The sequence below is a fragment of the Anas platyrhynchos genome, chromosome 1 (genome assembly GCF_047663525.1).
Source record: "Anas platyrhynchos isolate ZD024472 breed Pekin duck chromosome 1, IASCAAS_PekinDuck_T2T, whole genome shotgun sequence".
Classification (NCBI taxonomy): Eukaryota; Metazoa; Chordata; class Aves; order Anseriformes; family Anatidae; genus Anas; species Anas platyrhynchos.
This window is the reverse complement of record NC_092587.1, coordinates 113,614,398-113,629,726: the sequence shown is the minus strand read 5'-3', so window position 1 is coordinate 113,629,726 and position 15,329 is coordinate 113,614,398. Positions and strand designations below refer to the sequence as shown.

The 15,329-nt window shown below is 39.8% G+C and overlaps 1 protein-coding gene across 2 annotated transcripts in view; it reads right to left on the bottom strand.

The window, feature by feature from the left end:
* Nucleotides 1–2,664: 2,664 nt before the first annotated feature.
* IGSF5 (immunoglobulin superfamily member 5) overlaps nucleotides 2,665–15,329 on the bottom strand; it is a 29,650-nt gene continuing 16,985 nt past the window's right edge. Inside the window, exons 7-9 of one of the 2 annotated variants that reach the window (XM_005009259.6) lie at nucleotides 14,159–14,271; nucleotides 12,219–12,295; nucleotides 2,665–4,085 (exon numbers count right to left, since the gene is read on the bottom strand). In XM_005009259.6, coding sequence (XP_005009316.4) covers nucleotides 4,017–4,085; nucleotides 12,219–12,295; nucleotides 14,159–14,271 — 259 coding nt within the window. In that variant the 3' untranslated portion in view covers nucleotides 2,665–4,016. Of the gene's footprint in view, nucleotides 4,086–10,032; nucleotides 11,477–12,218; nucleotides 12,296–14,158; nucleotides 14,272–15,329 lie in introns of those variants that run through there. The other variant, XM_027449089.3, reaches the window with a different exon arrangement.

The following is a 15,329-nucleotide window of genomic DNA, read 5'->3' as shown; positions in this document are numbered from 1 at the left end:
AATTTGCGAAGCTAAATACAAGCTGAGAACAAATGCTCAGATGTTAATTAGATACGTATCAATTAGCCCTTTGTTTAAAGAAAAGATATTCGGTAACTGTGGAGGAAAAAAAGGATGGTAGAGAGGGAGGAAAGTGAGAGACAGTGAAAGTTTAGAAAGTTAAAGAAAGCTACTTATCACCTAGGGGGGGAAGAGACAGCTAGTTCACAGCCTGGGGAACAAGAGCGGATCGTGGTGAGTAGGAGGAGAGTATAATCATGACAGTCACATCTACCGAGAGCGTGCGCCTCCGTGTCAAGGGGCTCTACGAATTTCTCTGCTCAGCCTCTTCTGTAGCACAGACTTTTGGAGAATGATCTGAAAAAGAGCACTAAAATGCCAAAGATGTTTTGTGGGAAGTGTTCCCCTATTGGCAGCTAGAGTAATCTTTCAGTTACAGGTTGGCCATGAGAGACCATTCTGGAGCATACAGATTGCTTAGTTTTACTATACAGGTACCATGAGGCCACTGGATTAATTTTCTTGTATTTCTGGGATCGCAGGTGGGGGATTTAGAGAAATTCGGGAGGGAGAGTTACGAGGTGGGCCCCACTTTGGATGGGCAGAGGAAGATGAATTTTATGCAACACTTTGAGGGGACCATACTCTGGTTTCATGGGTGCTTGTAAGAAGCTGTGCTCTTCCAGATGATGTCCATCCTTGTGAGGAAAGAGATAGCCAGGCTGGCTGACTGGCAAGCAAGGAGTACCCACCTGGGATGCCCAGGTACTTGACTGAGAGTGGTCTATTGTAGGTTTGCAACAGCATGTATTATATATACTGCCGAAGAAATATCAAAAATAGCAGCTCTATTCAGTCAAACCAGTAAGAAACCAAATGTTTGGTCAATATTGTGCGTACCCTTTCCTAGGAGTGCATCTGTTGATTGTGTTCACCCCACATGAGGTGCTTTTTCATTGTAAAAAGAAACCTTCACGTGGAGCCAGTGTTATTTTTAAGTGGCTTTCTCTTCAGGTAGCCTGAATTCTCTGTGAATTATAAAACTGGAGGGACAACTTTAGGAAACCTTGCCGCAGAATGAAATGCTGGATATCTGTGATGCATTTTTTTCATCATACACACAAGTGGAATTCAAATCAGAACATTTTGTAAGGGAACGTGGAAGGGTTGTATACGATCAAACTGTGCACACAGCCTGTGAGCAGTAAAAAACTAGGTACTTCTAGATTACTAAAATGTCCCCCAAGTCATAATTATAAATCAAGATGCATGTGTTCAAAAGATTGGTGTCTCCATAAAGTGCCCGAAATTCAATATTTTTAGCCTACTCTGTCTTCTGAAAGTGCCTGCATATTTTATATTCCCTGAGTGCTAAAAATTGTCTCTGTATTTTATGTATTGTTGTTTGTAGAGCTCTATTTGCAAACATAACTAACAGCTAGTACTGGAGATGATATACAGGCTGTATAGAATGCCTGAGGAAAACAAATCTGGAAGCATACAAACGCTGGAACCTTCCAACTATAAATTTCAAGGACACTATAAGAATTTTTAACCTCATGCTAATTCTGTTAAGAGTATACCATAGCTGTGTGGGATGCTTCCTTGTAGCTCACAGGAAGGAAAACTGCTCCAGACTGTTTATCAGGCATGTTTCCATGGTTGTTGTACCTATAGATGAAAAAAAAAACAAAAAAAAAAACACCCACTTGCCATAGTCATCGAGGTGTGCAGTCAGTGAGGTGTAGTTCCTGTAGATGCTGTGTGTTATCCACTGGAAATCATCTGCTGGCGAATGGTCCCTGGGGCAGACGTGGCACTCTGAAGCAAGGTGCACAGATGGAGGGCCCCAGACATCTGATTGCAACAGCTCAGAGCTGTCAGGGGGAAAGGGGCTCCCACACAATTCCCAGATGAGAGATCTGACATCGGTTCATTCATTCAACAGCAGTGCTGGGAGGTGCATTGGCCCAACCACAGCCTAAAAAATGATTTGGGAAGCACTCCTGGTGTCCTCCAAGGAGCCTCAAGTACCAGGTAGCATGGCATGGAAGTCTCCATGAGGACTCGTCAGCATGGATGGCACCATGGTGTTGACACAGGAGTCCCTCTTTTGGCTCACAGCATGTGTCCTCTTGCTGCTGTCCTCAACACAACCATTTTTTATTATTGTGGAAGGATACAGATTAAATGGAGAAAAAAAATTGTCTTCAGTTCAAGGTTGGCTACGTTAATGTGGTACCAAAAAATATCAAAGCTAAGCTTGAAATCGAGGACTCAGAGATAAGCAACACAGTCTGTTTTGATTCCTTTTTAAAATGCATTCTAATGAACAAACACTTTCAGCAGGAAAACAACTGCTTCCATCCAGTTTTCATTTCTGTACTGCACAGTTACTCTTCTGATGAGAGGAGGCTCGCTAACCATGCATGTGCACAGAAAACCAAAGGTCTGTGGCTTTTACCCCCAGGTCACAGGCTGGTGTTACCCTTGGCCCGTCTATCTTGTGCAATGGGTATTTCTGTAATAAAGTGGATTTTTGTTGGTTTTTAGGCTACACTGAGCTGCATGAGCAACTGGGAGATGTCAGCAATACCAATACTCATACCCAAATATGACAGATCTTTCTCTCAATGCATGGCTATGTCAAAGAAAAAACAGATATTCCATAGTGTAAATTACTTATATTTTCTCTGTATAACACTATTATTTACATTTACATAACATGTTTTTGGTACAGTTACATTCAAAGGGAATACATTTCAAAGCTCCTCCTTAACCAAACAAGACAGAAACAGTGGAGATGGACAGAATCTGAAAGAGCTTTGGATACGATTGCACATGGCAGATGATGAATTAGTCCCAGTGCTTGTTCTGACAGACTGAATGAAAATGTGACTAGCAGTGCAAAATCCGTCACAATTTAATGAGATCCTAAATGCTAAACATGCAAAATAACATTTTTTTTCCTGAGATTAGGTTTCAAATATCTTATTTTCATTGCACAGATTATCACTGAGATGCAGCAACTTCTTTCAGCATTCAAAGAGCACCTGCATTGGTTCATACAAAAGATTAGCATGCAAAACGCTGAATAATTCAGAATGCCTTGAGTGGGTAGAAGGATGAGCACACTGGAAAAGAACCTGTTTTTCTGAAAGAAGTTTGTCTTTGCATTAAAAAAAAACTAACATGTTTAAGCATTTTTTTTTTAATGAAACCATAGTTTTCAGATTGGGAACAGCCACCCTTTGTTGTGACCCACATCATGTGGCTGCCAAACTCAGCCCACAAGTAGAAGAGAGACATAAAGCATTCAAGCAGCAACTCTTAAAAGTCAGGATTTTCAAATCCATATTTTTCAGCTCAAGATTTTTGCCTTTCAGTCAAAACAGGATTTTTGGCACATGGGTAATTGCTTTTTATTTAACACTGGAACAACTTTAAGACAAATACTTCTAACAAAACAATGTATTGATTTTTTTTAAAAAGAATCACTTCTGATCCACAGATAGTTTTGTTAGAAATGTTGAAATAGCCCTGATGGGAACTTCTCTTGGTTTTATTACAGAACAGAAACTGAAAAATGTGGTTGATCTATGAGCTTGAGATGATCAGCTGTATGCAAATTTTAAAAAAGCAATAGATAGTTTATTAACCAGTATTCTTCTGAGCTAATCAATCACTAGCAGTTCTAGTCCTTGAACTTGCTGTGGATAACCTGATATTTCTGTCTGATAGGAGTTTTGGTGATTCCTTCGAGATCCAAACCAGATTCTTGTTGTTGTAGAGTCCCATCAATCTCATTGTCTCTGAATTTAAGGCTGCCATTTGTGTCCATTATTTTGCTGAGCTATCATATACTACATTGTAGAGGTTACAATTTTATTTCATTGCATGATAAATAAACACAAAAATAATCTATAAATTGAGAGAACTGGTGGTGACCTTTCTTGGTCACAGGAAGCCGTCCAAGTATAAAATGCAGCTGACAGACGAATTTCCAAAAGTCCATTCTAAACATGTGTCACATTTCTAATTTTCTTTGGGCTGACCAGATGATCAGTACGCTTTTGAGGCTGCCCCTAGGACAGAATGAAAGCAGTTACAGAACTAAAAGAAATCCTAGAAAAGCAGTCCCACAAGGGTCCTCAAGAGGTTACCTGCCACCCCTCACCCCAAAGCATTATGAAAAAATTAAATCTATCATCAGCAACCCACTCAAAATCTAAATACAAAGAAAAGGAGGAACGGCAGAATAAAACAAAAAAAAAAAAGAAAAAAGAAAAAAAGAGCTTATATAAGTCTCACGTGCATACACCGATGGCAATTTTGGGAATTCATTAATTGGTCTTATGCTATCTAAGAACTTGTGTGCTCTGCAGTCCTTATTGTTCCAAGCAAAAGATTTTGTTGGGCATTTCCCCTCCAGTTTTCTTAAAGAAACTAACCCATAAGCTGTAATAAAAAGTTAACATCTGACATTGCTTTCCTAATACACTGGAAATTGCAACAATAAGCATGCCAATATTTCATACACCCGAAAGAACATTCACAACATCTCCATGTTTATCTAAGGCTGGCTTTTTTTTAAAGTTCCCATGGTTAGCATCATTCTGCTTCCACCGACAGCAGTGTTTTCAAGCTGACCCCAGTGAGATCAGCTCGGCAGTTCTGAAAACGCTGCCTTTGTTTGAAATCAGTGCTGTGGGTTTCCAGTCCCAATTACTTTCATGCTCCTGCTGCTGGCTACTGTTCCTTGCATTTTCCCACCTGGTCGCAGTCCCTTGCGCATTAATGGAAATTTCTCTTTTCTTCACAGCCGAAATTTTTATCAAGCCTGAGCTGGTTCCCAACTATTGACCAAACTTCCTATAGTTTGTTTCTCAATTATTAATCATGTACAGCCTGTATCGCCTTGGTATTCTTCCAGTATGAAACATCATGAATAATGCATTTGGTACCTCTACGTTATTGAATAAGCCGTAGAGGAAAATGTTAGATAACAAATGTGGACAACATTTCGCTGGTATTTAATGAGTCCCAGCACCTCAAGGAAAACCATGGGATAAATATAACTATCCTAGAAACATTTCATAAGACAGATGCCTTCTGTTCTAAACACAACTCTGTTCGCTCCCCTCCCCCTTCTTTTTTTTGTTGCAAGAACATGCTGCTGTTTTCCAAATTTACCCTCCTTTACTGTTTATTTCAGCAGAGAGGAGCGGTGCTCTGGGAAGTAACAGGATTGCCTGTCTCTGCTCAAAAGACCTTTTCCAAGATCTCTCTGCTGCTCTTAATTTCTTATAGTTCAGCCATAGCCCAAAGACCTTAGTGGTGCTCAACAGAGACATCACTCATTCATTTCCAGAGCACGTGAGAAGTTTCCTCTGGCCTGTGTTACCCTGGAGATTAATATATGATGCGATTTTCTCCGTTTGTTGCAGAACAGTTACTTGGCATTTCCTGGTCCTTCAGTTACAGGTCTGCTAAGGCTGGCATTCTCACTAGGGCAGAGGTTTTGAGATGCTCTCTGCCACCGCTCCTTCAAAAAATTAACACGTTTACAAGTAGAGTGGAACAACAGAAAAAGAACAGCTGGAAAAAGCTGAAGGCAAGTGCTGTATTTGTGGAAAGCAAGCATTCCCAGATACTCTACATTGTCCTTTGAGTATAAAGTATACTGAACTAGTTCGCATGCCAAGTAACTGGAAAATTGCAGAGGGAGTCCAAGAGCTCCTCACTGAACACTGTCTCTGAAAATTCCTGGCATAGGTAATTATTTGAATCCCATGCTTCACTAAATATGGGGGTGGGAATACTTTGAGGAATTTGTTGTACAAAAATATTCTTGCACCTGGATTTACAGAAGGAACAAAGACACTAACCAGGAAGGTCATCAGGTAATGCTGATGAAAGGGGCAGAATTTATGGCCACTAGGAGACCATACTACAGAAGATCCTGTTTTGTGTGTGCTTATGAATAGGAGGCAGCCTGAGGACTTGCACCAGCTGGGGCTAAACAGCACTATTCATTCCTATCTGATAGCACTTGGGAAAATGTAACCCCTGCATTCCTCTTTTGCCTTAAAAATATCATCTGCAAGACTGAGCCTTCCAGTCCATTCGTTGTTGTGCCATTTCTTCTCACCACCAAAGAAGGAGCCAAGCAGCAAGTTTGCTGCTGGGGTGGGGACTGTGCCCACAACGGACCTGGTTCCTCTCTGTCCTGCTTCATCTTGCATTGTTACCTGCTTTTGAGCAAATGCTCCGTGTTACTTATATTTTATTCTCACTGTGCTGTGATATCAATTAATGAAGAATTTCATGAATTCCTATCAATTCATGCTGGCTACTGTCCCATTTTCTGTGGAGCTTTCTCTGAAGTAGAATAGCCTCACAGAGGTTGCAGTTAACTATGTATAACTTTGCTGAAATTGGGGCTGCTGGTTCACTGACCTAAACTTCACTTTCTGATGCTGTGGAAGATCTCAAATAGAATGCATTATAAATGCAAAATACAAAGGAGTAGGATGACAAGAGCCATTTCATATTTAAACCTTTGTATTTCAAGACCTGCCTGTTGACTGCCATTCTGCCCCAGATGCCTTTTTATAAGGATTAGTATAAAGGGACTATTACACCGGGAAAAGCGTTGTATGGTTTGGTGGTTTGGTTGGGGAAACAGATGCCCAGATCCTTCCATCTCTTTCAGCAATTCCAGCAATGCATGGGTGAATCAGAGGACAAAATGAGTGTGTGTATCAGCTGATTGCAGGGTTGAATCCTTCAGTCAATGAAGAAAGGACTTCTGCGACTGCAAGCATGTTGTAGTCATTTGTGCAACCCATATGACATCAGTGATATGAATGATGAACACACATCTGGCATTATGAAACAGGGCTCTGATCTCTAAATTGATTTGACAGATGGCAGCTCCTCAGACACTGACGCTGTGGAAATGTGTGACAAGCTGAAGGCTTTGCCTGCTATTAGCCAGCCAAAAAAAAAAATCCAAGTCTAACTGCATTAGAACAAATTGCTGAAATTAATGTGGTAGGAGTACTTCCAAATGTGTCTGCGTGCATCACACATTCTGCTAACTGCTAGAACAAAAAATCATGGAGGCACAGCTTTCTGAAGGTTATTTTTCCCCCTTCCCTCAGTTTTTAATTCTCTTTCTAAATTCACTTCATTTACAGGAAAACACCCACCCAAAAACTCTGGATACCCTCAAAATATTTTAGATACACCCTTGCTTCAAATAGCAAACCAGTTCCATCCTGTCAGCTCTTAGTACACTCAGCACATTTCCCTGTCCATCAACAGACACACAAACTGGCAATTCCTTCGTACTTCTTTGTCGTTTATTCCCACCCATGGAGCTTCACCGCTCCCCTTCTGCCACAGACACTTGGAAAAAATTATGCTTCAGTCTTCAAGCTGCACCTGCCTTTCCACATCTGTATCATCAATATTTATTACTCTCTTAATCAAGGTATGCTGACCAATGAATGTCATAACATGACATACTCTATAGTACGTTTCACCAGTAAGGGTAAAATTATTTGCTGTCATCGGTTTATATTTCTGTTTTATTGGTCTTTTAATTTGATTTTGATGGCTTAATTTTTCTTCTCAAACAATCCACGGAGTCAGAGCAGTTATATACAACGCAATAAATGTAGCTACAATCCATCACTCATTACCTCCTCGGTATAAAACCACAACCACAACCACAGCTACATAATATTTGCAGTTTATAGAGTGTCATTTGGAGTAGTTAAGGAGAAAAATAGATCCGTCCCCATTAATAGTGACTCGGTCTGGACTGAAGAGTGTGGTTGTGGTGGTCAATCCAAGCCTTGGCTAGCTCTGCTGAAGTCAGCTGAATTACAGCACGGATGAGCCTGTCCCACTGTAAACGAGCACTCCCTTTAACAAAATAGTCTGTTTTATCACAGACATTTATGGCATATTAAATGGACTAATTATGGTTCTTGTGTAGGAGACTGTGCAGTCCTGCAAGATCCTGAGTCTCTAGAGCTCCTTTGGTAGCAGTGGGACTTGCAAAATGTCCATTCCTCTGAGGTGGCCCTATGGCCCTTGCTCAGGCTAAGCTGCTCATGGGGCTACCCCAAAATCTGCCAGAGCCAGGATAAGGATCCCCCACACTGCACTTGGGTTTTGGAAGAAGCTCTGTGTAGTGGGTTAGGGTGTATGAAACAGCCCCCCAGGCACTTGGCCTGCAGCTTAGCCCTGGGACTGGGAGCAAGGATCACTCTCCTGCCATTGCTGACGGTAACAAAATATGCAATTAAGCAGCAGCCAGTAACTCTACTCTCCATTTGACCTTTTCTTGGCTAATGTAATCAAAAAGAGGACCTTCCAGCACCCCTGACTGATGCTCCTGGCCTCCTCTTCTAGTGGTGGGTAATTTTTTCCTCAGCTCAATAATTTAGTTCGATATTCCTCATTTTTTTTAATGTCTAGCACGTCTTTTTTTTCTTTTTTCTTTTTTTCTTTTTTTTTTTTTCCCTCCTCCTTCACTTAGGCATTACTTTTCCCTGAGATGACTTGCCAGATCTTTTGTTCATGTTGTGAATTTATCAGTGCAGTTACCGGACAACATTTATCTTCTGTGAATATTTTGCTTTAGTTTCTGACTCAGTGAGTTTGATTGGCCCATAGCTGACCACCTACGTGAATTTCTGTTGTCACTTTTTACTGTGAGACCCAGCAGGTGTTTCAGGCTTTGTTGACCATGTTGGGTCAATGGGCAAAGACTTCTGAGGAATTGAAATCTTTGATACAGAGTCCCCATTAATCTCTCAAATCATTTAAAATTGGATCCTTTTACATATGGAACAAAAGGTATCAAATTTAGAGCTGATACCCTCAGAGACCCAGGGAGATTTCTAATGCCTCCAGTCTGTTCTGGTGGAGCTTATACAAGCTGAAACTTCCCATCTAGCTGTAGCGAGGTGGGGGTTGGCCTGTTCTCCCACGTGCCTGGTGACAGGATGAGGGGGAATGGGCTAAAGTTGCACCAGGGGAGTTTTAGGTTAGAAGTTAGGAAGAACTTCTTTACCGAAAGGGTTGTTAGGCACTGGAACAGGCTGCCCAGGGAGGTGGTGGAGTCACCATCCCTGGAAGTCTTTAAAAGACGTTTAGATGTAGAGCTTAGGGATATGGTTTAGTGGGGACTGTTAGCGTTAGGTCAGAGGTTGGACTCGATGATCTTGAGGTCTCTTCCAACCTAGAAATTCTGTGATTCTATGATTCTGTGATCTAGTTTTCTCCTGGCAGTGGGGGAAACGTACTGTGTAGCAGGTATGTTTTCCCTTGCCCAGTCAAAATACAGTTGAAAAATCTTCATTCACCACGATTGCCCTGCTTTCCATCATGTCCCCATATCCATGAGTTTCTTCTAATTTTAATTCTGAATTCCATTCAAATTTTGCCCATTTGGCCCTCTTTTCTGGCCTTGTAGTTGTGGTGAATCCCAATACCACATAGTTCCAAGGAAGCCAGCTACAGAAATCTTAAGTTCACCTTGCAGAGAGGGAGAGACAAAAATTTAGGTCTTCAGTCTCCGTGACTCTTCCCATCAGTAGCTGGGTTCCTTGTTCCCTCCCCACACTGCTCCTGAGGGAGAACCTGGGCTCTTCGCTTCTTACTGACCCCCATGGAAGCACCACAAAGGTGTTAGCTCATTTTTCCTGATTACCCAGGAGAGAGAATGGTAACTTGCTGGAGTCCACCACTATACAGACTCCTTGACTGCAGAAAATTGTTTGAGCAACCCCTCTTTGTCCTGGTTCTCACTGGTTCTCCCTCCATTTCTCATTAAAAAAATCAAAAAAAAAAATCCCCAAATCCTTTGGGAAAATTTCCAGGATCCATATGGGGAAAGGGAACTGAGAAACACAACTTATCAGCAAACAGTTAAATGGCTTGCCACCTAATTTCTGCTGATTGACCCAAAAATGTGTTATAATGAAGGAGCACCACAATGTTTATTATGCAATATATTGGCTACAGTGGTGATTGAACTTTATTAAAATGCATCCAGTAACTCACCTCTTTGTCAGAAAAGAGAGCTTTTGCATTTATCAGGGAAGGTTATGAATGTAAAAGACAAAAACACTGTATGTTGCCTGGGAAATGTTTCACTATGTTTCTATATAATCCCATAAACCTAAATCATAAACTGTAAATCCACAATTTTAGGTAAAACATTCATCAGACAATATTTGCATTTCCTTTATCAGCTCCTGTATGTACAAGATGGTGCCATCGCAAAATGCTGAGAAGCCCTTTCACACTGAGAAGTAGTTTTTGTTTACGAGCCAATTTTAGATTGCTAAATATTCCTTCAACATATTAAAAAATATATATAAATATTTTTCACCTGCAAATTATCTCTCAATATCTTTCAAAATCTGCATGCAGTTACCAAAGCAACTAGAAGCCACCTTAGCAGACTAGTACCAAATATTGCCCAGGGACAAGTGGTTTAACAGAAATGGTTCAACTCTATGCTGTGTCCCTCTGATGGGTATCAAAGTTTCCCTAGATATTCAGCTGCAAAGACCTCCTAGGCCATCCTACCCAGCATCTGACATAGAGGGCTGCACCTTTGTGTTTCAGTTTCATGTTTCAACCCTCAGCTGTGTTGAGCATGCTTTTCAGCTTCGCATTTATAATATTTTGTTTAACAAGTAATTAATGTCAAACATAATAACTACCAGCTACAGATACATCATTATCATTCCTATTATATTTACTGTTATTATTGTGATCATTGCTTTAATCATCGATTGAGTACTTCCTAAATTTTATTGTGTGCTGCAAGAACAAGACATACTCTGCTATGATTTATATGCAATGTCATCTCAAGACAGATTTCTGCATTGCACATGTTGAAACATATCTTCAGAAATAAATGAGTTATCGCTGTGTTGAATGGTGAACTTGGTACTGCTACTTTCCCAGGAGAATATTGGCAAAAAAAAAAAATCATGAAGATGTTAAATGTATTTTATAAATGTATGGCATAAATTAAGATCCATGTTGCTGTTGTGCAAGAAGCTGAGAGCCTACCACCATGCTTCAGAATAGAGGCAGATGAGGATGAAAGAAGTAGAGGAATAAATACTGAGCCCTGCTTCTTTATGCTTTTTGTCTTGTGGAAAGGGGACAAAAAATGAGAGTAGACTGGATGTTGGTTCCTTGCTTCCCCTTCCATCATTTACTGCTGAGATGCCAAAGGTCTCTTAGATTGGTGCTAAGCTCCTGACTGAAGAAACTTCTGCAGTATGGAAGTGCAATTGGAAAATGCAATCTTTAAATTATCCAGAGAAAAAGCTCTTTTACTGACTGCATCTGCACTGGATTTTGTTTGTAAAGGAACATCAAGCGCCACATTCAATGGTGCTTCCATCTCAAATCCACAGCTTGTCTAGTCTGGAGACTGATGAGAAAAAAAAAAAAACAAACATTGCAGACATCTACTTTTGCGGCAGTACATGTGTAACAGCTGTCCAGCATTATTACACACCTGGAGCAAAGCAAACCTCCATATTAATGGCTTAATGTATGCAGAGGCAAATTCTCAAAAGCTGAGCCAGAGTTATTCTGTCTGGTGAGGGTGGAAGATGTAATTAGTGGTATCAAGTGGGCTGGTCAGAGAGAAGGTGACTTTTTAATCCTGGGAATGATGAGAAGGCTTTTTCCTATGGTAACACCGTCCTAGTCAGGGCTACCGACTGTGCTGGGAGAAAGCCCCTGCTGACATTTGGAGGAAGAAAAATATGAGCAGCAATGGAAATGAAAAAGCAGACACAGACTGAGGAGGAACAGTCTGTGACTCTATAACTTTAGGCTAGGAGGTGGGGAGAAAGATGTAACAGGAATCTGGGGAGAACAGATGGTGGCTAAAGCATTATTAGACATTTCTTCCAAATATCCGGGGTGTCTGTTTCTCCCCCACTTCCCACCCCCTAATAAATCAATCTAAATGCAAGACTAAAACACAAGGCATGCATCATTATAAACAGAAAATTCAGGAATGCTTAAGGGATCATTCCACTTATCCAATTACAGCTGTAATTGAGTTTTAAAATCTACATCCACCCAAAATCTATGTTTGGTTAAAGTACAATATGCACTGTGTGGAAAAAAAAATAATAATAAAAATAAATAATTACAATTACCTTTTGTGCAGACCTGGTTTGTAAATCTGCATCACGGACAGTGAACTTTGTAGACATTGGAGGAGGAGGGACAATTCCTGTAATAAGAATATACAAAATTACTGTTATTCAGTATCCACGATAGTATAACCACGTATAGTATAACCACAAGCCATTCAGGAATACAGCTAAATATGCTTTAATATTGTCAGCCAAACACTAGTTAATGAATATGAAAGAAGCCTATCTAGAAGCCAGCAGAATAAATTTGTCTGGGTTTATCTTAGTTTTCCTTTTATTTTTTGAACCTGCTACATTTTACAATACCACATGCTCTTGAAATCTTTCCACTGTATTTATTTCTTCACAATTTATTTGTTAGAGAGACAAGGGTATATGCCTGGATTATAGACTCCGCACAATAATTTTATGCCATTAAGTGTTTGATTAAACGTTTTGATAATAATGCAGTTCTAAACGCAAGTGCTGGGTAAAGCTTTGGTGGAGACTTACATTTGCTTTTGAAGAGGCTTTGTGCTTAAGGACTAGAATTTATAATGCCTTAGTCATTTATCAGGAAAATCATAATTCACTAGCATATTTTTATTAATGAATTCAGCAATGTGAGGAAAAGGACTGTAAAGAATGGTTGCTCAACTGTTTTCACGTGGAAAACATAAGCCATTTAAAAACAAGCTTTCTTCTAACCCCTGCCCCCCTACCTGTCTGTATTTTCTACCCTGTCATGGCTCTGCAGTCACTGTGCAGTAACTATTCTATAGAGACCACAGATAAATAAAATTCATAAGAACCATTGCTGTAAAATGTAATTGTAAGCCTGGTTTCTTACGGAAATTAATAATATCTGCTTATGCTCACTGTGGATGCGAATCTCCACCCACTTCAGTAACTCAATAACATTTGAACTTATTGAAGAGTCTCAGAAATTTTGATATACTCAAAGTCTTTCAAGTCAACAGGTGAGACTGGAAACTGAGCATCATTGCTTCTCTTTTTCATGGAATTCCTTGGGGGAAAGGAGCGGAAGAAAAGACATGTATAAAGACGTTCTTGCTCTGTTATGTGTCTTGTTATGGTATAACTGCTGGAGACAATGCGTTATGCTACTCAGCACAACAAATGGATGCATTCTTTTACCCATGGCTATATCATTCCCCAAGAAAATGGAAACACTCTCTGAAAGTAAGGTGAGGATAGTGATATGATATCCTGAAATATCATTACCAAAGGGAACACTTTGGACAATAACGTTGCACAGATGAACCTTGCAATAACTTATATAATTAATTAACAAAAATATTATTATTTTTCAGTTGCAGGAAAAAGCTACTAACAAAACAACAACAACAAAAAAATAAAAAAATAAAAAGCTAATAATGAATGAGCATTAAAACCTTCAGAGATTCAGCTGTAGTCAGGGATGTAGCACAAGTCCCAGGAGCTAACTGAAGGAAAAGAGCTTCCTCAAAATGTCAATTGTCATGTCTCCTGTGTTTCCTGTGGATGTCTTTTTCATTTTATTTATTTTTTTTTTAATTCATTTTTTGTTTGGTTGGTTTATGTTTTGTTGCTTTGCTTTGTTTTTTGTTTTTCAGTCCAATGTGCAAAATGTTGCCTAAATCAACAATCATATGATAGTCCAGTACTGGCCCTCAAAGGTATTTGGAAGAACAAAGTCGTTAAAAACAAAACAAAACAAAACAAAACAAAACAAAACAAAACAAAACAAAAAATGCATAATTACAAGTAAATTCAGCTCCAAACAACTTGGATGTTTTCTCAACGCTTTTGAAGGACTGTACTCCAGATGATCCAAAATTTTATGAGAACAAGTCCTTCATAAGGTGTTGTGGAATCTTGTTCTTTAATTACATGATGCGTTATCCAAACACTTGTGTGCCTGTGTTGAAAAACAGCTTGACGATATGCAATTCACTCACTAGGGATTCGTCCTGTGTGCTGTGGTTCCTCTGGAATGTATCCCTCATTTTCACTACCACTCCTTTGCCCATTTTTTGCATGGCCATCTGTTTTCTTTGTAGCTGAAATTTTCCTAGGGAAAAAAAAAATACTGTCATTAGAACTTCATTATGATATGAGAACTCTTGGGTAGTAGGCATCAGAGAAAATATGTCCCACTTTTGAAAAAAATAGTTACAAAATACATCTGGGCCTTCCAAATATTCAGCTACTGCAAATCTCGTCCTATATAAATACTGCCTATGAAGTTCTGGATAGAAAGTTTCCATCAGCTCTTTTACAAGCAAGAAGGAAAATAGAGTAAGCAATCTTCTCAGAGTGAAGACTCTGTTCCAGATCACAAGCTTTGTAGGAAATTATTTTTTATCTCTAATTCTGAATTACAGGATTGTCAGTGGCCCAATAAGGGAATACCAGTCAAGTCATCTACAGCAACTCATCATTTTTGACTGAACCCACCCAACTGCAATAAGAAAGCATGCCAGCTCACATCAACACAGTTTGGCTCTCAGGTGATTTACCTGTACACCCCAGAGTTAATTTACTCTGCACATGAACACAGTCACAAAGAAGTTGATAGAACTTCTTTGGTTAAAGTTACGCATCTCTGAACTTGCAAAGGTGACCTGCAGAGCTACACACTGAGTAAAAGAGGGCATTTTTACTCAAAACTTATGCTAGGAAAAATGCTACTATTCATTTGTTCTAACCACAGATTCCTCTCTGGGACAATCCCAGGTCCATTTTTGCCCAGCTTTATAGCATGGCCAGCATAAATTGATGGCAGGATTATGATGATCCAGGGACTTGTAGGGAAAGATGGAAATATTCTCGGTTAGCAGTACTTGTGGAAACTGTTGCATCAACTTATTTATGTTCAGTAAGAATCACTTTACAGGTCTGTAGAGCTTCAGATGAGTATTTCTGATGCACACGGAAGTCTGACTATCCAGCTGTGACTACATGGTTGCTTTTTTTAGGAGATAAACATGTTAAATATCACAAAGAAACCCGTCATGGTTGATAGGAGATAGCAATTGTTTAGGAGAACTACCTCCACAAGATGGTCTTCAGTCTATTTTATCTGATCCTTAGGTCTCAACAAATCCAGCATTGTAGCCAAGCCAAAAT